Genomic DNA, 22,918 nt, shown 5'->3' with positions numbered 1-22,918 from the left:
TTTGCACATAGCTGAAGAGGAGGGACAATTTGGCTTATTTGTATGTGCTAATTTCATCAGGAAAAGAGTCAGTTTTCATCAGACAAAATTCTAAAAAGCATTCTAATTTAGCATGCTTTTTAAAGCTTTGTTTACTAAATACAAATAAAACAGAGTACCCCATGTTAATTCCCCCCCATTATACCATTGGTATTTGACCTGAAATATTTGAGGGGGTTTTAAAACACACACTAAGATTTAAATAGTGTGTGTGTGAATATATATATATATATGAATACTTGTAAAAAGGCAAAAGCATGCACTTCCCTTACATTGTTTACTAAACTTAAGGGGGGGGGAAGGTACTGAAAACTGCTGACACGCTAATACATGGATGACATGTTGCTATAACCTCATACATAAGCAGCCATTCATGTTTGCCAGCACTAATAATGGACGTATCTGTTACTTTATGTGTAATTACTCCATGCATGATGTTTAAGGAAAGAGGCCAATTATCTGCTTGCTTGCAGGCTCGCCCCTCCTCCTTTTCCTTCAGCTCGCTGAAAGCAGCAGCCAGCAACAACAACAGACGAGACAGAAGGCAGAAATACTTGCCGGAGCAGTTGGCGAGCGCAGGTTGGTTAGGTAAATAGCTAGGGAAGCTAGAAATTGGAACGGAGAAAGCACAATTAAAACAGTTGTTTTCACTCTGGAGTACCTAAATATATTTTAAGAATAGTAGCTGCGTTGCTTTGAGAGAGAGAAACTGGGATAATTCAACTTTTGCAGATTTGTAACTAGTGATAGGTGTTACGACTGCAGTCCTATAATTATTTCCTTGGAAGTAAGTAACACTGAACTCAGTGGGAGTTGCTTTTGAGTAAACCCGCAGTTTTCCAGTACAAACTGCCTACTTAGATCTCTCAGTCATTTCACTGAGGCTTGTATTAGGGAATGACTATTATCCCCGTGGCAGTTTCCTGTAAAGCAGTAAATTCTCAGAGTTTCTGTCAGCTGAGCTGGGACAGTCGGGGGGGAAGGAGGCAGAGTATATTTTTAATGACAGTTTGGAAAATTTCTTTGCAGCTTGAAAGTCAGAATACTTACTCCACCTTAAACTAACAGTATTATAGTGACTCTAGTTCTTTCTCGAACGATGGAGCTAGCTAGGAGGAGATTTTATCTTGTCCCTTATGCTTTTCAACACCTATCTGACATCCTTGGGGGAGGCCATTAGGAGGCTTAGGCTGCAGTGACACCAGTATGCAAATGATACAGAATTCCATTTGCTAGTCCCAGGGAGGCTGTTGGAAATCACCACATCGTCCGGAGGCACTTTTGAGATGGATAAGGGGAGCAAGCTGAATCTTAATCCAGATAAAAAGGGTGTGTAGGAAAGCTGACAGTCTGGGTGGTTAAACTGTGGCATTTCTTTCTAAACAATGTTAGCAAATTAAGAAAGATTTAAAAGGCGATTACTGTAGATTAAATTGTGCAGAATATTGCAGTTACTAGTTGTGATGGTTTTCAATAGCCTCCAGCTACAGAGGCAGCATGGCAAAGATGCCCATGGGGGCCAAGCATTTTGATCTTGTTGTTGTTGTTTAGTCGTTTAGTCGTGTCCGACTCTTCGTGACCTCATGGACCAGAGCACACCAGGCACTCCTGTCTTCCACTGCCTCCTGCAGTTTGGTCAGACTCATGTTGGTAGCTTCACGAACACTGTCCAACCGTCTCGTCCTCTGTCGTCCCCTTCTTTCCCAACATCAGGGTCTTTTCCAGGGAGTCTTCTCTTCTCATGAGGTGGCCAAAGTATTGGAGCCTCAGCTTCAGGATCTGTCCTTCCAGTGAGCATTTTGATCTTACCATACCTAATAACATGCCAGCTTCTTTGGCTGCCTATGTGTTTCTGGGATCAATTTCAAGTCCTCATTTGGACCTCTAAAGTCTCAAATGGTTTTGACCAAGGTTACATGAAAGACCACCTGTCTCCTTATGAGCCTGCCTAGCCCCTGGGAAATGGCATCAGAAGCCCTGCTCTCTAGCCCACCAACCAGGGTTCATCAGACTGATGTGTATGAGAAACTGTCTCTTCATTGGTGCTCCCAAATTTCTAGAATCCTATCCCTATATGGCTTTGTCTGTATCTGTCTTTTTTTTCTTTTAACCCTGTTCATTCAGTGTTTTTGTGATCGTTTCACTGGTCATTAGCTATTGTTTTTAATCTGAGTTTTGGACTGTTTTAACATTGTATTTTATTGGTTTTTTTATGTCTCTGTAAGCCACCTCAGGGCGGTTCCCTCCAGCCTACCTGAAATTACTGTGATCATGGGGAGAATAAATCATGGCATAATTAAGATAATAGTTCTCATATGCTTTTGTGATAATTGAGCATGCTTACATTTCCTTGTGACAGCAGGGTAGTATTAAGTGTCTTATTTGTTCATTTTATTAATTGTGCCTCATAAAAATCCCAAAGCAATTATTAGGAAAGTATTCTGCATTTTAGAGACTGTCCCTGAAGTCGTCTTCATCTAGCACATGATATTTTGCTTGAAAGGGACATACAGTGATCATGCGAGACCCTTAATTTTATCTACTAAAGCATAGGAGCAGTTTTAAAAAATGAACTGACTCTATGCCTGGTGTGGAGCAACAGAATTGCCTCAATATACTTTGGTTGTAATCCTTACAACTGATGTCTCAGTGTGTTAAACAACAGGAGGACTAAATTGGCATTGCAGGACTAGATGACACTTGGGAACACTTCCAACTCTATAATTCTATGCCTTCTGGATTACTCAGATGTCTTTGACTGATGTACTGATTAAGGCTTTTGATTAAGAATGAACGCTGTTGCACAGCTTAACAAAAGTTGACAAGCAAAACAGGTGGTTTGGTATGTATGTGGCTTATTTCCTTATAGTACCAACGGCCTGAAAGCATTCAGCCGCTTTGTTCTCTTTTGTAATCTTTTGATTGTGTTAGCATTTTTATTTAGAAACTGTCTTGTGTAGCTTTGCAGAAACCAAACAGACTCCAGATCAGCAACTGATGCTTATACTAGCAACACCTGGGGGAGAGAAGCAGGCTGGTGGTATGTGGAATAGAGAGTGGGGCTCATACAGAAAAAATATGCTTTGAGATGTTAAAATATATTCCTGATTTCCCACATGGGGAGAGGAGAGACATATTCTCCCTTTCCCTTGTAAAAGAGATGCCTTGGCCCCTCCAGATGTCCTATTTATTGCCCATTCCTGGTGCTTTGTGCTGCTGCTGGCTCAGTCGTATGCAATCCCACTTCCAGTACTGTTCATACCTGCAAAGGTTTTGGGGCTCTTACACTGCCTTGTTTCCAATCATCACATATCCTGCAACTTCTGGCTGAAATCCCATAACTTTTTACTACCACAAAATGTTCTAGCTTATTTTTGCCTCGCTTTTGTTTTCCTATAGCCCCTCTGGGCAACAGCCTTGGCGAAACATCACAAAACTAATAAAGCAGATTAAATCCACCACTAATGCTCTTGTATAGTGACAAAAAGAGCATGTTGCAGAATAAACACCAGTCTGGAGGGGCGCATGGCTGAATGGTCCAGTGGGAAAAGAAACCTTTAAATGGTTCATAAAACGGCACTGGAAAGGGAGGAGAGGCATTGCCACAAGTCGCAAATGATGTGAGAGGCATTATTCCATGAGTGTTTTTGACTCTGCAGCATGGAATGGAGGTGTTGGGTAGAAAGCTGTGGTTAAAACTGCATTAACATACAATGTTATCATAACATCTATCAGCGCTGTTTGAATACTTGAGGAAATGTGATAGCCCAGAAATACTGCCTTAATGAAACTTGCATGGGTTTTCTGTAAGAAATGGGTAACAAGAAGAATTGTTCAAGTACAGGGACAAAAGGAAAGACATTTAAAATGTTGGCTAGCAGTTTGGGGAAGGAAGCAGCTAATGATGCTAGGGACAATACTACCTGCATATAGAGATAATTACCAGCCAAAATTAGACAGACCCCTGGTATCACGATGCCTGGGTACCAAAAACAGATGCCTATTTTTGCTTTAGGAAGCCTTTCCCTGAGGTGTCTCCAGAAATGGGTTTATTATTTAGAATTTAATGATGGAATTATTGTTTTTAGAGCATGTGTTTGGTCTCCTTCTGTTTCTATCTTTTCCACCACTTTGAAGGCTTTATGTCATGAAATGGTCTATAAATTTGTTAAATGACAAATGTATCAGACAGAGGAATAAGCAAAGACGTATTTGCACTTATTTCCATTCTGTTACCATCTGCTAGCATGGGATAGAGTTTTTTCTTATCCCTCTTATAAACGGAAAGGAGTCAGCTAAGTAGCTCCTGACTTGAATGAGGCCCAAACAGGAATTTATCCTTGACTGTTAGAGAAATTAATGAAGGGATCAGGTAGAAAACGTAAACTCCCAGGTTTATTTTATTTTTTGCTAAGTATGCACATTCTTAAAGCAAACAGCTTAGCTTATCTTCTTTCAGAGATAACATATCTATATTTACAGAGAGCACATCAATGCAATCTGCATTGATAAAGGCAGTATAATGGGCAAAGGGACTTATGGAAAATGAGGTAAAAGGTCTTTTTTAATCAAGAAAAAAAGCCTTACTTCAGCAGGAAGATTAGGCCTATTCTATGTAATTGAATATGTTTTAGCAGATGTGTCCATACCAGAGCAGTTTCTCCTTTCCCTTTTTAAAGTTTTCTTTCTAGTGAAAAGCCTTTTGGCTCAGAAGATATGAGTCAGCAAACAGAGCACAAAGTTCAGAAGAAAACAAGTCAATTGTCACTTTATGGGCCTTCGGGGTTCTCTCGGACAGTTTTTGGTCCAGCACAGAAACCAGGCAGGTTGCGCTTTTCCCTGACCTTGTATTTCTGTCAGGATTGCCAACACGTGGCTGTCTCCTGATCTAGGGGCATGTCAGATGAGGTCCTTTGAAAATCCGTGTTCTGTATTCTGAAAGTGTACTAAAGATCAGACCAGACATCTTTGCCTTCTAGGCCAACCACTTATTCTCCAGGGTGATCTTATAATGATATAAATTTTAATGGGTCTACTCTGAGGAAAACTTAGTTGAACAACATCCAGATCGTTTGTGTTATGAAATAATATATTCTGGAAATAATATATTCTCTTTGGTCCTTTGAAAATGCACCTGATTTTGCTCTCTGCTTTGTCTTTGAAATTCCGTTGACACAGAGGGGAATGCAAAAGGTTCAGGATTCAGAGAGAATATAAAGCACGTTCACAAAATAAACTACCCCCATATCTTCAAAATGACATCACTGGCATCCACCATTCATGCTCAAATATTCATGTTGTCTAACCCACGTTCTGAAGTACAGGTGTACCTTGGACCTTGGATTCCTGCAGCCAATCAGAAGCCGCAATTTAGTTTTCGAACATTTTGGAAGTCAAATGGACTTCCGGAACGGATTCCGTTCAACTTCCAAGGTACGGCTGTATATAGGAAGAGTCATAGGAGAACCTTGGGTGTGCATGTGTTTATGAATCAATAATGGGCATCTGAGACAATAGCAGAAGTGGGGAAATATGCATATGAATTTGTTCTTTGTGGAAACTGCTGTAGTTTTGCCTAGAAGGCTGTTGTGTAATGCTAAGGGATGGTCGAGAGCCAGTGTGGTGTAGTGGTTAAGAGCGGTAGATTCGTAATCTGGGGAACCAGGCTCGCGTCTCCGCTCCTCCAGATGCAGCTGCTGGGTGACCTTGGGCTAGTCACACTTCTCTGAAGTCTCTCAGCCCCATTCACCTCACAGAGTTTTTGTTGTGGGGGAGGAAGGGAAAGGAGAATGTTAGCCACTTTGAGACTTCTTAGGGGAGTGATAAAGCGGGATATCAAATCCAAACTCCTCCTCCTCTTCCTCTTCTTCTTCTTCTTCTTCTTCTTGTATGTTGAGAGATGTCCAATGTTTTTTCTCTCCCCAATGGCACTGACACAGAATAGGTGTGAACAGTGTTAGAAACTCAGATATATAAGCTAACCACCAAATGGCAACTTACACCAAGGTTACAGTCCCCACAACAGAATATCTAGGCACCTGTTTAGCAGTGGTGGTGGTGGTGATGATGATCATCATCATCATCTATACCACTTTGTTTATTTATTGATCTAAAAAAAATCTCAAAGTGGTTTACAACACAATAAAACATCAATGCAGAATAAAAACTAATTCAATCTTCAAGGGGAATAGTTCAGATCCTTCTCTAAGGGACATTTTCCTTCCCCCATATTTATTTACCTACTTAATTTATATAGTTGCCCTACAATAAAATAATAATAATTTTTATTTGTATCTGAGGCCAGGCTCAGAGCGGCTAACATCATAAAAACAACACAATATGCATAAAAACAGACATCAATTAATTAAAATACATCTTAAAATTAATTCAGACAAGTTAAAATCTGGGCAGGTGGCAATTGTCAGGTTGGAGTTGAGAGTGGTTAATACTTTGCCAGGACCAACTGTTTTCACTGATCATACAAGGACCTGTGAGCTGGTTGGGGGCCTCCTTCGGGCTTGTTTTATACAAAGAAAAGCACGCCAAACTGCATCCTGCCCAAAGGCCTGGCGGAACAGTAGAAGTACCCTGGGAAGCCCATATGGTGTAGTGATTAGAATGTTGGACTAGGACTTGGGCGGGGAATCAGCTTTCAAATCCCCACTCCGTCATAAAGTTCACCGGGTGACCTTGGCCAGCCACAGCGTCTTAACCTACCTCACAGGGGTTGTTGTAGGTATTAACTGAGGAGGGGGGCGAACCATGTACACCTTAGAGAAAAAAGTGGGCTATATATGCAGTAAATGAATGCTTCTGCTTACCTGCTGACTGGAGGGGCCAGCCAGATAGAGATGTCAGTCACCAACCTGGTATCCAGAGATCTCCATGTGGTCACAATTTGACACTTGCCAGTCGCAAAACACGCCTGGCTAATTTCTAACACTGGTTGCTGGGGATCGTGAGCAGCAGAGGGCTATAGTACTCGTATCCTGCTTACTGGCTTCCCACAGGCACCTGGTAGGCAAAACTGGCGTGAATGCCAGTAGCAGAGCAGGAATGGCTTCCTTTCAAAACTCTTGTGGAACACTGTGTAAGAAATTGCTTTAAACAATTAGGCAACTCCCATAACCTGACAATGGATTTTGAAAGAGAATTTTCTCAAGACATGTTCTGTTTATGAGGACGAGAATGGGTTTGTGTACTCATTGAAGATTGGTATAGTTTCGATAATTACAGAGGCGTAGTGTGGGAGAGACATTGGGGCCATGGCCCCGAGCCAACATTTTTGAAGGGGTGCAATCAGGTGCCCCCATGACAGGCAAGGAACCCTGGCAGTGCGCACCCCAACCCCAGCTGCCCAGTCTATGGGGGGGGGTGAGACCGCCCCAGGTGTCAGCAATCCACGAGGCCGCTAGATGAGTACAGTGGTACCTCTGGTTATGAACTTAATTCGTTCCAGAGGTCCATTCTTAACCTGAAACTGTTCTTAACCTGAAGCACCACTTTAGCTAATGGGGCCTCCTGCTGCTGCCACGCCGCCGGAGCACGATTTCTGTTCTCATCCTGAAGCAAAGTTCTTAACCCGAGGTACTATTTCTGGGTTAGCAGAGTCTATAACCCGCAGTGTTTGTAACCCGAGGTACCACTGTATAGGCTTTTCCCATGGCCTTGACTGGCACAATCAGATTATAAATCATGAACCCTCATCTTCAATCCCAGTTTCAGTTTAATTTTGTGTATTGATTTGCATTTCAGATGATGAAGGAAGGTGCTACATGCTGGGAACCTAGCTCTCGAGGACATCAGAGACAGGTAAAAGGTACCACTTGTTGAATGGTTTCTTTAAATGTAAAGGTTCATCACTGTTCCACTCAATGTGTATATCTTTAAGGGGCCAGAGCAAGGGCCAGAGCAAAATAACGAGACCCAGCTTTACAGCTGTGAAACATAGCAGGTGCTGCTGAGTTGTATTGATTGGGTTGTGTCAGCAATTGGGTGTAGTATATAAGGAGCAGCACCTAGCTCTCCCATTACCCTGGGGGATGGGTTGGTGGTTGGGTCTGGTTTATTGATGTATTTAGTGTAAATGGAGTTTTTGTTTTTCTTATTAAAACCTTGTTTAAGTTATTTTTGAGTCCCTTTTTAATGCATGGTCTCCCCAGCAAGCTCTCTGCAGCGCTTCTTAACTGCAAATAGCCAACACCACTCCCACAGCTTTCAGTGGTACAGTTTTAAAGTTGATAGGGAAAGGTGCCGAATTCCAAAAGCAGAGAATTCAATCCATAGCTACAAAGGAATTTTGGAATGCGCTCAGAGTGCAGTCCTGATGCTTCCTTTTGAATTCGCTGCATTATTTTTCTTTATTCATTTTTATATACCACTTATATCCCAAAATATAACTGGTGTACAACTACAAAATCAATACAGAATTAAAATACACAGTAACAGTTCCTTTGGGGCATGCAGGCCTGGATTTGGGCAGGGAGAGCAAGATAGCTTTCCATTATTTTCATTTATTTCATAAAATGTATCTAATGCTTGATTGTATATATATTTAAAAACCTCAAAGAGATTTACAAACAGAATAAAACAATAACATGCACTAAATGGAGGTGCCAGGGAATCCCCACATACAACACATTACAGTAATCCAGTCTTGAACTATTCAATGCATAAACTACTTTGGCCAAGTTTCCCAGTTCAGGAATGGTCATGGCTGTTGTACCATTTTCAGTTGGTAAAAGGCACTTCTAGCCACTGAGGCTACCTCCAATGATCCAACTACCTTCTGGAGTTGGATCCAGAAGCTCACTCCCCCCCCCAAACTGTGAATCTGCTCCTTCAGGGGCATTGCAACCCCATCCAGGGTAGGTAGGCAGTTGACCAATTTCTTGGACGTGGAAACGATTACCCACAGTGCCTCTGTCTTTCCAGGATTCAAGCTCAGCTTGTTGTTCTCAGAAACTGTACATTCTGTTCAGATTGCTGTGGAGAGATAGAACAGCTTGTCATTTGCATTCTGAGGGCACCTCCCTGCAAGATTCCTAATAACCATTTCCAGTATATTGAATAACAGTGGAAATTAGTTCAAGCCCTGTAGTCACCCATTTAATTATGGTGTGTGTGTGTGTGGGTGTGATTGATGAAATGGAAGCTAAACTAAACTAGGGTGTCACTTTCACCGGTCAATAGAATTGGTGTTAAAGTCCACTGCTTATTCCAGCAGATCAATGCTAATAATTTCTCATCAACATTTCAGAACAATCCTGTGACACACCACCCCAATCTCTACAGCCGTGTGAGATTCCAGGGGTCCAGGCACTTAACCCAGGGCCTGAGTTTCCTTAGGAACTGAGGCACCATGGGGACTGTGGTGTCTTTATAATATATGGTATATTTGCACATATATACATACCTGAGCCTACATTAGGAGGTAAAAAACATTACCCTCCAAGCGGGTTCCGTTTCTTCCATGGCTGCTGCTTGGATTCAAACTGTCATCCCACATTGCTCTGATTCCCCTTTCTACAGCTTGGAAACTCCTGCAAAGCACAACCGTTTTTCCTTTAGCTTACCGTATTTTTTGCTCCATAAGACACACTTTTTTCCTCCTAAAAAGTAAGGGGAAATGTCTGTGCGTCTTATGGAGCGAGTGTGTGGTCCCTGGAGCTGAATTGCCCGGGGTGAAAAGCAGATCATGCCCTTTTTTTTTTTAGAAAGAGGGAAGGGGGTGTTGAAACAAAGCCGCTGAGCAGCTGATCGGCAGGGAGATAAGGGACTCTAGCGAGAAAGGAGGCTGCCTGGGAGTGGGGAGGTAAAGACAGCAAACTTGCAAGGAGAGGAGACAGGAATACAGTGGTACCTCTGGTTACGTATTTAATTCGTTCCGGAGGTCCGTTCTTAACCTGAAACTGTTCTTAACCTGAAGCACCACTTTAGCTAATGGGGCCTCCTTCTGCTGCCGTGCCGCCAGAGCACGATTTCTGTTCTCATCCTGTAGCAAAGTTCTTAACCTGAGGTACTATTTCTGGGTTAGCGGAGTCTGTAACCTGAAGCGCATGTAACCTGAAGCGTATGTAACCTGAGGTACCACTGTACTAAAACAAGCAATGAGGAGAGAAATTAGAAGAAAAGGAGGAGGATAAAACTGTTCCAGCTAAGGAAAAGATGCTAGGGAAACAAGAGGGAAGGGGGTGTTGAAACGAAGCCACTGCGCAGCTGATCAGCAAGCGATCAGGAGAGAGATAAGGGATGCTAGCGATAAAGGAGGCTGCCTGGAAGAGGGGAGGTAAAAGCACATGGATCCTCAGGATTTTTGCATTGGGTCACCCCAAATTAACCATCAAATCACATAGCATGTCCATGGCTACAGCCTGCACCCAAAAAAACATGCATCCACTGTTTCGTAGAGTCGCAATGGCGCAAAAACGTGGTTACAAAGCACGGATCCACATGGATTCTCAGGATTTTTGCATTGGGCTACCCCAAACTCACTGTCAAATCACATATCATGTCTGTGGCCACAGCATGAACCACAAAAATCATACATCCACTGTTTCGTTCAGAATATTTTTTTTCTTGTTTTGCTCCTCTAAAAACTAGGTGCGTCCTTTGGTCAGGTGCGTCTCATGGAGTGAAAAATACAGTGCATTGTTGTCCACAGCAATCGTGAACCTACCCCCTCCCCACTCTGGCACTGTCTTTCTGGCTAACCCAGGGCTCGGGGGGGGGGGGCTCTAGCCATGGCCTTGCACTTTATGGGCCTGGATTAATGATTCATCTTCCAGGTTATCACCAGGCTTTCCTTACCTAATAATCAACATAAACTGCATCCAAACCACAGGCCCTTCATTAATTCTAATTAGGGTGCCTCACACCCTACAAACTCACAACAGTACTCTGCCTACTGATATAACACTCGTCGTTCATGGAAGGAGGTTGAGAGCAAACACCTACAGAGCTTCCAGTCTGTCTTTCCCCAAGGCAAGGAGCAGTAGCTTTTTGGAGAGTGGATGAGCGGGGTGTAAGTTCTGTCAACCTTTTGAAGGTTTTATATAACTCCTTTAATGTACATTCATACTTGCTAGATTCCCATATTCTGTGCCTCTCATTCTCTCCATTTTTTGGCTTATTGACATTGAATATGTCCTTGTGTTTTCTTGTATTCTCAGGTATGGAAGTTCTGGGATTCGATGAAGATCGCTGCCTTTATACTGGGTCCTGCCCTGCTCATGTTTGTTGCTTTCAGGAACTCAGTCACATGGTAAGTCCACCAGGTCCCTGGAGCTCAATAATGGTTTGGCCAAAAGGAAAGCAGCAACTACTACTGTCACAGGATCTCTTTTGTGTTTCAGGCACCTGGAGAAATTCTGGGGAGCCTCTGGCTTGTTCTGGCAGACTCAGTGGGAGAACTTGTACCACCTCCTAGGGAGAAATGAATGGGCGATTTTCATAGTTTGTGAGTCACTTTGAACTGAAGTCAGTTATTGTCTGTGTTTTTAATGGCTCTTTCAATTCTGTTAGTATTTAATTCCATTTTAATAATGGTCTTTTCTATGTTTTTAACTTGTTCTATTTTATCTGTGTATGCTGCCTGAGTCTCAAATTGGGGGAAAAGGCAGAAATAGTAATACTTATAATAGTAATAATAAGCTCATTTTTTATCTATGTATAAGGGTGGTTTTGAATATAAAAGTATTCCTGTAATATAATACCTTGTCATATCTGTTCACCTTTGGGCGTGTGCCCCATTGAACCCAAGCTTGCCTAACCCAAGTTAGGCAAAACATCCTGATTGACCAGTAATAAGTAATACATACTGTCCCTATTCCTCCTTTCCTTCACAACATGCAGAGTTATGTGAAGTGACTTAATTTAAAAGTTTGGGGCTGTGGCCAGGGCACAGATTAACTCTCCAACCCTTCATTAATTCTAATTTGATTGGAAGATTAGGGTGCCTCACACCCTACAAACTCACAACAGTACTCTGCCTACTGATATAACACTCATTGTTCATGGAAGGAAGTTGGGAGTCATTTTGGACTCACAGCTGTCCATGGAGGCGCAGATCAATTCTGTGTCCAGGACAGCTGTCTACCAGCTCCACCTGGTATTCAGGCTGAGATCCTGCCTGCACACAGACTGTCTCATCAGAGTGGTATGTGCTCTAGTTATCTCCCGCTTGGACTACTGCAACGTGCTCTACGTGGGGCTACCTTTGAAGGTGACATGGAAACTACAACTAATCCAGAATGCGGCAGCTAGACTGGTGACTGGGAGTGGCTGCCGAGACCATGTAACACCAATTCTGAAAGACCTACATTGGCTCCCAGTACGTTTCTGAACACAATTCAAAGAGTTGGTGCTGACCTTTAAAGCCCTAAACAGCCTCAGCCCAGCATACCTGAAGGAGCGTCTCCACCCCCATCATTCAGCCCAGACACTGAGGTCCAGCACCGAGGGCCTTCTGGTGGTTCCCTCACTGCGAGAAGTGAGGTTACTGGGAACCAGGCAGAGGGCCTTCTTGGTAGTGGTGCCCACCCTCTGGAACGCCCTCCCATCAGATGTCAAGGAAATAAACAACTATCTGACTTTTAGAAGACATCTAAAGGCAGCCCTTTTTAAGGAAGTTTTTAATTTTTGATGTTTTGTTGCTGTATTATTATTATGGGTGGGGTATAAATAATAAGGTTGTTGTTGTTGTTGTTGTTGTTATGGTGCTGCATCTCACCAAAGAACCTTTTGCATCTCTTCCTATGTAGCCCACTGGTATAATGCAAATAGCAGGGGCACTTGTGGCCTTCCAGAGCAGGGGTCAGCAAGGTTTACCTCGCCTGAGCTGGTTCACTTCAGTAGATCCCTCCATGGGCTGGATCGCGCACAATTTCCAACATCTGCGTTATGCGCAGATGCAATTTTCGGCGCTGCGCCGGTTTAGCGCAGCATACGGGGACTCACCGAGCGGGCGGCTCGTGGGCCAGTTAAACAACCCCTGTGGGCCGCTTGTGGGCCTTAGGTTGCTGACCCCTGCTCCAGAGGATGTTGGACCACAACTCCTATCAGCCCCAGCCAGCATGGCCAATGCTCAGGGAGTTGTACTCCAAGAATATCTATAGGGCCACAAGTTCCCTACTCCTACTATGAAGCATCAGGCGTTAACGTAAGAGTCTCTAGCAACGTAAGCTCTAGCAATTGCTCAAGTGAAAGCCACAATGAAATTCAGTCGACAAAAATAGAATTAGTCTCTCCCTTCTGCTTGTCCATTTGAACAACATCTATGACTGTGGTCTCTTCCCATGCCGCTCATTTCCTGCTCTTATCCTTTTCTTATTGAGCTGCTGTCCTCTGGTTAGGAAGTTTAGGTTCCATCTCTTGTGTCTGTGCCCAAAAGAAGCCCTCCTGTCCCCATTCACTCTTTCCCTCTTCTTGTACTACAGGCACTGGAATAATTCCTGCCCTGGTTTTCTGGAGCTTCAATGGAATCTTGATGGTAGCAGATGTGACTGGGAAGCCGAGTTTCATCACCCAATACCGCATTCAGTCGGGAAAGAATGATCCTGTGGGTATTTTTTTGCACAAATATGGCAGCCCTGTGTTTGTTTGTTCTGAGTGGGAGCTGTTGATTCCTCCCCATCACAGATAGCCTTTCTAGCCTTTGTCAGGGGATACATCCAGCAGTTAAAAATATGTTGATTTGGGTAGATATCATTTTGTTATTTTTATCTGTTTCTCCAGGAAGTGTCTTCTTCCCTTCGTTAGCTCTGTGCAATAGTGTAGACTGAGGATAGAAAGTGATTGGCCCAAGGTCACATTCAGAGTGAGCTTCAACTCCCTGCATAGGCCCTACGGAATAAAAATGTTTTCAGCAGGCATTTAAAAATTGGAACGGGAGGCGGCGGCATTTTTAGTGACTGCTAGTTATTCTAACATTTTCTTTATAGTGGTGGGTAAATTTATCGTCCCAATTGTCCTAACAGAAGATGTACCTTCAATAAAATAAGAGAACTGTTTCCCAGCCCCACAAAAAAAGCATCAGTGTTGTTCCTGTGCCTTTATCCTAATTGCTCCACAAGGACCATGAAGCCTGAATATGCAGTGACTGAAGATTTAGAACTTACCGTATTTTTCGCTCTATAACACGCACCCGACCATAACACGCACATAGTTTTTAGAGGAGGAAAACAAGAAAAAAAATATTCTAAACGAAACAGTGGATGTATGATTTTTGTGGTTCATGCTGTGGCCACAGACGTGTGATCTGACGGTGAGTTTGGGGTAGCTCAATGCAAAAATCCTGAGGATCCATGTGGATCTGTGCTTTGTAACCACGTTTTTGCACCACTGCAGCCCCAGGCAACAGTGGGTGCGTGATTTTTTTGGTGCAAGCTGTAGCCATGGACATGCTATGTGATCTGATGGTGAATTTGGGGTGACCCAGTGCAAAAATCCTGAGGATCCATGTGGATCCGTGCTTTGTAACCACGTTTTAAGTGGGGAGGGAAGGAAAAGCACTCAAGGGACAAGGAACACGCGTGGGGTGGGTGGAGAAGGATGCTGTTAATCATGCAGAAGAGGGGTATAAGAGGAGAAGGCTCTTATAGGAGGAGTGGGGAGGAGAGAGGGACAGAGAGCCTGCTTGCGAAAAACTTTGCTGTTATTTAGCGAGTGGGGAGGAGAGAGGGACAGAGAGCCTGCTTGCGAAAAACTTTGCTGCTATTTAGCGATTGGGGAGGAGAGAGGGACAGAGAGCCTGCTTGCGAAAAACTTTGCTGCTATTTAGCGAGTGGGGAGGAGAGAGGGACAGAGAGCCTGCTTGCTTTAAAGGAGCCAACCGGACAGGAGCCGCTTACACTCGTGTAAGTGGCTCCTCTCCTCTCCTCTCCCGCTTTGCTCCTTTAAAGCAAGCAGGCTCTCTGTCCCTCTCTCCTCCCAACTCAGTGGCTCTTCTCCTGCTTTGCTGTTTCAAAGCGAGCCACGGGGAGGAAAGGAAGGGGAACCATGGATCCTCTGCTCACGACTGCAGCAGATCCCCCCGCCATCCGTAGGCATTCGCTCCATAACACGCACAGACATTTCCCCTTACTTTCTAGGAGGAAAAAAGTGAGTGTTATGGTGCGAAAAATACGGTAAAGCCTTTTTATTTGGCAAGTAGAAAGGAAAAGCCACTTCAAGCCTCTAACTGTAGCCAAGAGTCTTCCAGGCTTGCAGAATGTTCCTCCCAGCATAGGCGGTGCTGTTTCACATTTTGACCCAGGTTCATTTTGCCTCTCCCCCTAGGTGGACAGAAAAAAACTGCAGAATGCCATACGAACAGCCCTGTTCAATGATTTTTTCATCTCTCTGCCCATGATTATCCTCATGCTCCCTATCATGAAATGGAGGGGGGAGCCATGCAGTTTGCACTTGCCCACTTTCCATAGGTTTCTTCTCGAGCTGGCAATCATTACGCTATTGGAGGAAATTCTCTTCTATTACTCTCACCGGTAAGGCGCACATTACATTGAGGTAACATGCCGGGCTCCCCTCCTGGGAGAGCCAGTGTGGTGAACCGGGTTCGATTCCCTGCTCCTCCACATGCAGCTGCTGGGTGACCTTGGGCCAGTCACACTTCTCTGAAGTCTCTCAGCCTCACTCACAGAGTGTTTGTTGTGGGGGAGGAAGGGAAAGGAGAATGTTAGCCGCTTTGAGATTCCTTAGGGTAGTGATAAAGCGGAATATCAAATCCAAACTCCTCCTCCTCCTCCTCTTCTAATGTGCAGTATTCTACAGGCTAGATTTAGACTGGCATTTTAAGGCTCCGGTTTCCATGCTTCAAAAAAGTTATTTTCTAGTTAAACATAGCTAACAGGATGTGATAGATTAGATAGTGGTGGTGGTTGTTTTACTGAAGTGCAGTTGCCACAATTGCACATGTAGTGTGAAGTAATCATACTGTTATCCCCATCTCCTTGTATTTACTCGAATCTAATGCTCACCTTTTTTGGCCAAATTACATTGCGAAAATTAAGGTGCACATTAGATTTGATGGCACATTTACATTCACCAGCAAATACCTTTTTTGGCTTTAAGGTTCTGAAAATTGAGGTGCGCATTAGATTCAATTGTGCATTGGACTCGAGTAAATACGGTAGCTGCCTTGCATGGTGCCTCAACACCAGTTGTTCTGCCCACAGATAAAATATGGCACATTGTCTCTGCTTCTTCACCTGCAGGCTTCTTCATCACCCTCTCCTATACAAACACATTCATAAAAAGCACCATGAATGGACCGCTCCTATCGGTGTAGTTTCTATCTATGCTCATCCAATTGAGCATGTGGTAAGTGGCACAACTGGCTGCTGAAGGAAGTCTAATGAACCATTGCAACACCTGAGCTGCATGGCTTAAGTTTCGGATTAGGTAATATTGGCAAAACAACATCTTATTTAAGCAGCTTACTTATATTGGCAATTCTGGGAAAACTGGTTGCCCTTGATAAAATATTATTGAAAAAATAATTACCTCCTGCGAAAGAAAATTCAAGTAGGTTTTGAAATATTTTTAGTAGAAATACTGCAATTCTGTGTTAACTGAAAATTTCCTTGCATAATGAAGTAAAAAAAATTGAGTTTTGTTGATTATTGATAGTAAAGGACCTCTTGACGGTTAAGTCCAGTCAACGGCAACTATGGGGTGCAGTGCTTATCTCCATTTTCAGGCCAAGGGAGCCGGTGTTTGTCAGCAGACAGCTTTTCTGGGTCATGTAGCCAGCATGACTAAAATGCTTCTGGTGCCCAGAACACCATGATGAGTGCCAGAGTGCATGGAAACGCTGTTTACCTTCCCGCTGCAGTGGTACCTATTTATCTACTCGTGCTGGTATGCTTTTGAATTCCTGGGTTGGCAGGAGCTGGGACAAAGCAACAGGAGCTCACCCCATTGCATGGATTCAAACTGCTGACCTTACTATCAGCACCCCCCGAAAGGCTCAGTGGTTTAGACAATTGCTAAGTGCTCATATAAAAAAAATAAAATGTTCCAATATACCTCTGCATAGGCATAAAATCTGTATAGACTGCACAGAGACCACAGAAAAGAATGTTCTTAGCTGTGAATCTTCTTCTCAGAGGCATTTCTGTCTGCTTCAGGACGGTTCCTTTGAGGTGCCAGTCAGACATTCCCATTCACTGACCACAGTGGAATGAGAGAGACGCAGGAGGATGACTCTCAAAACCACCTCTGCTTTATAACCAAAATGATACGGTCTAGGTGTAGGACTCTACTTTAAGGCAAGGTGGAACTAAAGGTAAAGGTAAAGGACCTCTGACAGTTAAGTTCAGTCATGAATGACTCTGGGGTTGCAGTGCTCATCTCGCTTTACTGGCCGAGGGAGCCAGTGTTTGTCCGCAGACAGTTTTTCCAGGTCATGTGGCCAGCATGACTAAGCTGATTCTGGTGCAACAGAACAATGAAACCAGAGGAGCGCATGGAAACACCGTTTAGCTTCCTGCTGGAGTAGTACCTCTTTATCTACTTGCATTTTGACATGCTTTCGAACTGCTAGGTTGGCAGGAGCTGGAACAGAGCAACGGGAGCTCACCCCGTCACTGGGATTCAAGCCGCCGACCTTCTGATCGGCAAGCCCAAGGCTCAGTGGTTTAGACCACAGTGCCACCCGCGTCCCTAGAGTGGAACTACTGTCCCTTAAAATATACAAACAAGTTTAAGTACTGCATTTCCCATTCTTTTCTTAGGAGACCTTAGTTGTCTGTCTGGGGATATTAAAAAGTATATAATAATAATAATAATAATAATAATAATAATAATAATAATTTATTATTTATACCCCGCCCATCTGGCTGGGCCTCCCCAGCCACTCTGGGCGGCTTCCATAAAAACCAAAAATACAGTAAAATATCACACGTTAAAAACTTCCCTGAACAGGGCTGCCTTAAGATGTCTTCTGAATGTCAGGTAGTTGTTTATCGCTTTGACATCTGCTGGAAGGGCGTTCCACAGGGCGGGCGCCACTACCGAGAAGGCCCTCTGCCTGGTTCCCTGTAGCTTTGCTTCTCGCAATGAGGGAACCGCCAGAAGGCCCTCGGCGCTGGACCTCAGCGTCCGGGCAGAATGATGGGGGTGGAGACGCTCCTTCAGGTATACTGGACCGAGGCCGTTTTATTGCAGGTGGGCAACATGACTCCTTTAGCCAGCAAGGATAGCAGTACTAATTATTGAAAACCCTCTGCAGTGCACTTCTGCCAGGGAGCTAGAAGCTGCCTTGAGTATCTCAGGAAAACTGGGAGGAACTGAATGACTCAGCTGGATGACCTAATGGGTGAAAGACCAGAAGGTAGCTGGCTACAGATGGCCTTTGGGGGAACAGAAGAGAGATAGTGGAAAGGGGTGGGGAGAGCTGAAGTGTGAACATTCTTAAGGACCTCTCTAAGCCACTGCTTCTGGCTGGCCATATCCACAGGGAAGGGGCTAAGTGAACTGGTCTGCCCATTTGAGTTGGAACAGCTTTCCTTACTGAGTAAGGTGACTATTTCTAAAGCGACTCATCTCACCCTAGTAGAATTACGCAGCAACTTAGGTGATCCTGTAAGAACCTGTCTCTTTTGACTGTTTTTAAAAAATCGGAGGGGTTACAGGAATCATAGAATTAAAGAGTTGGAAGGGACCCTGAGGATCATTTAATCCCACACCCTGCATTGCAGGAATAAGCAGCTGTCCCATCTGGCGATCGAACCTGCAACCTTGGTGCTATCAGCACCATACTCTAACCAATTGAGCTATCCAGAATGATTTCCTTTTCCTCTGCTGCCTCAAACGGGATCTCTCACAACAGGCTGAGAAGAGAATAGATGACATATGTCAGACAAAAATAAGTAATATGAGCCAATCATGGTTCTGGGAATAAGATGGTGTAAAATAAGGCATACAAAAGGTAGCCCTACGAGTCTCCTGTTCCTGCTTATGGACTTCAATTGCTACTCACCCACCCTGGCATATCAACGAAGTATGAGGGAGACCAGGCCTACGGTTCTTCCTTCCATTAATTTGACACAGCTTCCTCTTTCACGTCAAAGGAGATTTGCAACCAATATGCAGCGTCAGATGTTAAAACGCCCAGCAGATCTCTTTGAATAAACCCTTTTATCTGCACATAGAATATATATGACACTCAAAGCACCAGCTTTTCAACAGTGGAGCATCAATCTTTGAAGCTCACCACCCTCTGTTTAGGAATATTTTCTGTGTACATGTTCACCATTATGAATCTGCACTTATATTCCAGGTTTCCAACATGCTGCCTGTGATGACTGGCCCAATCCTCATGGGATCTCATGTTACATTCATCATGGTTTGGCACTCCCTTGCCTTTCTGGCCACCACCATTTCTCACTGTGGCTACCATTTACCTTTCCTGCCCTCACCAGAGTTCCATGACTATCATCACCTCAAGTAATTAGATTTTGTTCTTACAGGCCACATTTCCCTCACTCAGAATGGGGACCAGGGGCGGGGGGGGGGGCGGGTTGATGCATACAGCTGCTGGAACGGACTTCACTTAATTTTGTCAGCATTCTTAGGACCATTGTCTAAGCCTTGGCTGAAGTTCAACACACAAGAAGATTCTAACTTTTCACCACAGCATCTCTGTAATATCTATTCTAATGCTTTCCATACCCCACTCCCCCCCAAACCCACTATTATCCTAGCATATGAAAGTACTCAAAATCTTCAGGCATATCTTGTTTTCTGGGGTGGGGGTGGGGGAAATACTCTTCTGCGCTCAGCTACTTATTGTGGCTTTATGTAACTGGTCTCACGCTGCCAGAAATGAATTTGGTCTAGGCAAACTATATTGCTATCCATGGGATGAAATATTCCCCAACAGGCACTCATATAAATATTACCTCTAAGGCAATCTGTGGCCCTCCAGATCACTGCCAATTCCCATCAGCACCAGCCAGCATGGCCAATGATCAGGGGTGGTAGAAATTGAGCTTCAACAATATCTAGAGGTCCACTGATTTCCTACTCTGGCTCTGTGAGTCACATTACAGTTAAGTGTAGTGTTTCTACTTTCAATAACAGCAGCGTTTTACTCTTCCAATATGCTCTTTGCAACTAAAGCCATTGCCAGAGTTATTTGTGTTGGGGGTGGGGGAAGCAGCAATAGAAAGTTTCCCTCCCAATGCAAATAGCAGTTTTATGGGGTTGGGTGTTGTTTTTTGCAGGGTGGGGTGGGGTGTTTAAAAAAACTTTGGGCTTTTTAAATTAAAAAACCTTCCGTATACAACATTCACAAACCTGATAAGTCACTATTGTGCAAACATATCTATTTAAAACTAGAACATTGGTATCACTTTAACTTCACTAGTCCAGAACATTGGTATCACTTTAACTTACTGCGTTCCATCATACCTCTCCTCCCTTTCGACTGTTGCCCATAGACTGGCCTTCACCAAAGCGAGGTTTAACGTTTTTCCCTCCAATGTCCCGAGACATAGATTCTCAAAGGGCCAAGCCCCCGCCGTGTGCGAATGTGATAAGGTGACGCCGGAGTCGCTCCAGCACATTATGTTCTTTTGCCCCTTGTTCAATGTGCCACGGGCAAATTTGTTGGGATCAATCATTCAGAAACTAGAGGGTACCCCACCAAAATTCCACCTTGCCCAAATCTTGCAGGACAAGGATGCCCACACGACCCTGAAGGTGGCTAGGTTCCTGGTCGCTGTCCTTTCCCAAAAGCGACGACAAGGAGCACTACAAGCTAATTAAGGCGTAGTATGCCTTCCCATCTTATAGTATTTTATTGTTATAGTGGTGTTTTAGCGACTGGTTTTTTTTGTTTTTTTTTCCCCTACGGCACAAGCTGTCACTTATGTGTTGTTTTTACCTGTATGGGCCTATGGCCGTAATAAATGATACTAAAAAACTAGAAAATTTAAACATGCAAGGCGCCCCACCTCATCCTGCTTTCAGATGACAGAGAGCTTCAAAGCAACAATATGGTACAAAACAATATGGAGGATCAAAATTTAAATGATTAAGTCAGGGTTGAATGGAAGGGAAACGCTTACATTATTACAGTATGTTCACCATTAAAAGTATGTAATTATTTCCCTTTATTTTTCACCAGATTCAATCAGTGCTATGGTGTCTTGGGTGTGCTGGACCGCCTGCATGGAACAGATCTGTTGTTCAGGCAATCAAAGGCCTACGAGAGACACACAGTTCTGTTGAGCTTCACCCCCCTCACTGAAAGCATTCCTGATTGTCCTAAGAAATCAGAGTGACCCTTAAGTGCAGCTTATTTCCTTCGCCATCATCCAGATAATCACAAGAATCAGGATATATCAGATTTTCTCGCAAGGCACTCTACAAGAGTGTTGTGGCAGGTTTCATGTTTTCATTGGCAAGAGACAGCTTGACCTATAACACAGCCTCTGAAAAGGATCAGGGTAACACTCATGTTTATAGAGCACCATGACAGAAAATGAATGAATGGTAGCATCTACAGCAGGGGTAGGCAACCCGCGGCTCCGGAGCCGCATGTGGCTCTTTTACACCTTTGCCGCGGCTCCGGGGCAGATACTAGCGAGGGGAGGAGGCGCATTGTGCGCCCCGACACTCCCCACTGTGGCGGGCGCTGTACTGGCTGTGACGTCACCTTCCCGCCTGCTGTCAGATTGCGGCTCCAGAGATATATTTGTTTTAAATGTCGCAATGGTTTTGCGGCTCCCAGTTTTTTTTCTCTTCGGAAACAGGTCCAAGTGGCTCTTTTTGTCTTAAAGGTTGCAGACCCCTGATCTACAGAAATGGTTGTGGTTGACCAAGGAAAGCTAAAAGTACTGTATAACAAAGGGTGCTGGAGGTGAGAGAATATACTTTCTGGCTTACAGAAAACAACCAACTCTCATAGAATTCCAAGTTAGAATTTCAGCCCGACTCAACAAAGGACCAAGAGCAGGGACATTCGAGAGCATTTACCGTATTTTCCTGTGTATAAGAGGATGGTTTTTTGCTAAAAAAAATAGGCAAAAATTGAGTGTCATCTTATACATGGATAGTGAATGCAGATGGGGACGTGTGATTAATGGAAGCAGCAAGCAGAAGATTGGCAGTGGGGATTGGGCAGGTGATTGGTGGCTGCAAGGCCTGCTGGCGATTGGCTGTGGCAACTGGGCAGGCAATTGGCTGTGGCAAGTGGGCTGTTAGTTGCGGCAAGTGGGCAGACAATTGGCTGCAGCAAGGTGCGTGATCAGCAGTGGTTGTGGCAAGTGATTGGCAGTGGCGGGCAGGCGGGTGAGCAATTGACCCCCTCCCCACACCCCAAAAAAGCTAAACAACTTAATTTCGGTTTTAAAAAATGGAGCTCGTCTTATACATGGGGGTGTCTTATACACGGTAAAATACGGTATTCCTAATCTCAGAAGAAAGCAGGGGACTGAAATCTGCCTTCTCCCAGAGTACCAAGCTGAATGAGTAGTCCTACTGAACAGTACAATGTAAGGCATCATGCTGTTGTATAGCAAGAAATTCTTGTGCTGCTTAACTGTAAAAAAGGCGGTGGGGGGTAAAGTTTTATCACTCTATATGATCTATTAAAGATTTCTATCTATGTTTAATTGATTTTTTTTACTTCTATTTTTCCTTATGTTTGCAGATGTTTCTATTTTAGCTGTAGGGCACATTGAATCCATCAGGGAAAAATGTGGATATAAATAAATATCATTGTAAGCCATGCCTCTCCAAGTAACAATTGAAGATTTTTAAAGAGATAGTGGAGTTAATTAACATAGCCAAAGAGAGCATTATGATGATCTTCTTTTATATTCACTAAAACTCATTAGAAAAATTAGCTGTTTGGTGACCCTGGAATGGAAAG

General features: G+C 43.8%; 1 protein-coding gene across 2 annotated transcripts; it reads left to right on the top strand.

The window, feature by feature from the left end:
* Nucleotides 1–562: 562 nt before the first annotated feature.
* On the top strand, nt 563–22,235 carry FAXDC2 (fatty acid hydroxylase domain containing 2). Of its 2 annotated transcripts, XM_053377094.1 has the most exons (9): nt 563–627; nt 7,795–7,851; nt 11,211–11,302; nt 11,394–11,497; nt 13,476–13,597; nt 15,316–15,521; nt 16,251–16,356; nt 19,319–19,485; nt 21,170–22,235. In XM_053377094.1, the coding sequence occupies exons 2-9, from the start codon at nt 7,795–7,797 to the stop codon at nt 21,324–21,326; spliced, it is 1,011 nt and encodes a 336-aa protein (XP_053233069.1). In that variant the 5' UTR covers nt 563–627; the 3' UTR covers nt 21,327–22,235. The 2 variants fall into 2 exon arrangements, with proteins under 2 accessions (XP_053233069.1, XP_053233071.1); XM_053377096.1 differs by lacking the exons at nt 563–627; nt 7,795–7,851 and adding an exon at nt 10,894–11,062.
* The last annotated feature ends 683 nt before the right edge of the window (nt 22,236–22,918 follow it).

Source organism: Podarcis raffonei, chromosome 2 (assembly GCF_027172205.1).
Source record: "Podarcis raffonei isolate rPodRaf1 chromosome 2, rPodRaf1.pri, whole genome shotgun sequence".
In the NCBI taxonomy this organism is placed as follows: domain Eukaryota; kingdom Metazoa; phylum Chordata; class Lepidosauria; order Squamata; family Lacertidae; genus Podarcis; species Podarcis raffonei.
The sequence above is the reverse complement of the archived record's forward strand: the minus strand, read 5'-3'. Positions and strand labels throughout refer to the sequence as shown.